Below are 1,518 nucleotides of genomic sequence, written 5' to 3'. Positions count from 1 at the left end.
CGCCCGGCTAGTTTTTTGTATTTTTTTAGTAGAGACGGGGTTTCACCGTGTTAGCCAGGATGGTCTCGATCTCCTGACCTCGTGATCCGCCTGTCTCGGCCTCCCAAAGTGCTGGGATTACAGGCTTGAGCCACCGCGCCCGGCCTTCCCTACATATTTCTATATTATCTTAAATTTTTTTACAAACATGTATTAAATTTCTAATTTACAAATAAAAATTTTCACACTATTACTGTTCAACTGTCCTTTCGAGACAACGCTTATAAAATACCACTTTTCCAGATCACCCCAACAGCAAACTGCAGAAGGACGACCAACAGCAGGATAACTCACCCGAAAGTCCTCCCCTGGGAAGGGTCTTCGGCAGACTGTGCAGGTGGCAGAGGCAAAGGTTCCATGAGCTTCAACCAGCTTTGAGGCAGGGATGCCCGACACTGAAATTCAAGCCAAAGCTAAGTGTTGCTGCTGCCTCCAAGATGAGCACACAAGTCCCAGAGCACAACTTCTGGGCTTGACAGGCCTCCTGGAAGGAGGCACAACCCCGTTGGGTTGCGATGTCCTCAAGCCTGGTGTTCATGCCCATATCACCTACATGCTCCACCAACCAGAAGAAGGCAGGGGAGCAAAGGGGCACCCAGCTGGAGCCAAATCACGGTTAAAACAAAGCCTGTCAAAACTCCGTACAAAACACCATTTGATAAAAGCTCAAATAAAATTACATCCAGTCGGGCACGGTGGCCCACGCCTGTAATCCCAACACTTTGGGAGGCCAAGGTGGGCAGATCATTCGAGGTTAGGAGTTTGAGACCAGCCTGGCCAACATGGTGAAACTCTACCTCCACTAAAAATACAAAAATTAGCCGAATGTGGTGGCGGGCACCTGTAGTCCCAGTTACTCGGGGAGGCTGAGGCAGGAGAATCGCTTGAACCTGGGAGGTGGAGGTTGCAGTGAGCTGAGATCGTGCTACTGCCCTCCAGTTTGGGCAACAGAGAGAGATTCTGTCTCAAAAACAAAAATTATATCCAATACCAGGCTGGGTGGGCACAGTGGCTCACAGCTGTAATCCCAGTGCTTTGGAAGGCCAAGGCAGGAGGATCACTTGAGGCCAGGAGTTTGAGACCAACCTGGGCAACATAGTGAGACTTGTCTTTAAAAATTTTACAAATTAGCCAGGCATGGTAGTGCATGCCTGTAGTCCCAGCTAGTCCAGAGGCTGAGGCAAAAGGATCACTTCAGCCCAAGAGCTCAGGCTATAGTGAGCTATGATCATGCCACTGCACTCTAGCCTGGGCAACAGAGCCAAGACCCTGTCTCAAAAAATTGTATCCAATATCTAGGAACACATTTTCTATTCTATACCAAGTTAAAATGAGGATATAGGCCAGGCGCGGTGGCTCAAGCCTGTAATCCCAGCACTTTGGGAGGCCAAGGCGGGTGGATCACGAGGTCAGGAGATCGAGACTATCCTGGCTAACACGGTGAAACCCCATCTCTACTAAAAATACAAAAAACTAGCC

General features: G+C 49.1%; 1 protein-coding gene across 1 annotated transcript in view; it reads right to left on the bottom strand.

Annotated features, from left to right (window-relative positions):
* The window catches only part of SIRT3 (sirtuin 3), a 22,434-nt gene that overhangs the window by 15,301 nt on the left and 5,615 nt on the right, over positions 1-1,518 (bottom strand). The window contains exon 4 of the mRNA XM_011968487.1: positions 334-434. Coding sequence (XP_011823877.1) covers positions 334-434 — 101 coding nt within the window. The remainder of the gene's footprint in view (positions 1-333; positions 435-1,518) is intronic.

The sequence above is a fragment of the Mandrillus leucophaeus genome, unplaced genomic scaffold (assembly GCF_000951045.1).
Source record: "Mandrillus leucophaeus isolate KB7577 unplaced genomic scaffold, Mleu.le_1.0 Scaffold845, whole genome shotgun sequence".
Taxonomy (NCBI): domain Eukaryota; kingdom Metazoa; phylum Chordata; class Mammalia; order Primates; family Cercopithecidae; genus Mandrillus; species Mandrillus leucophaeus.
This window is presented reverse-complemented; position numbering and strand designations above follow the sequence as displayed.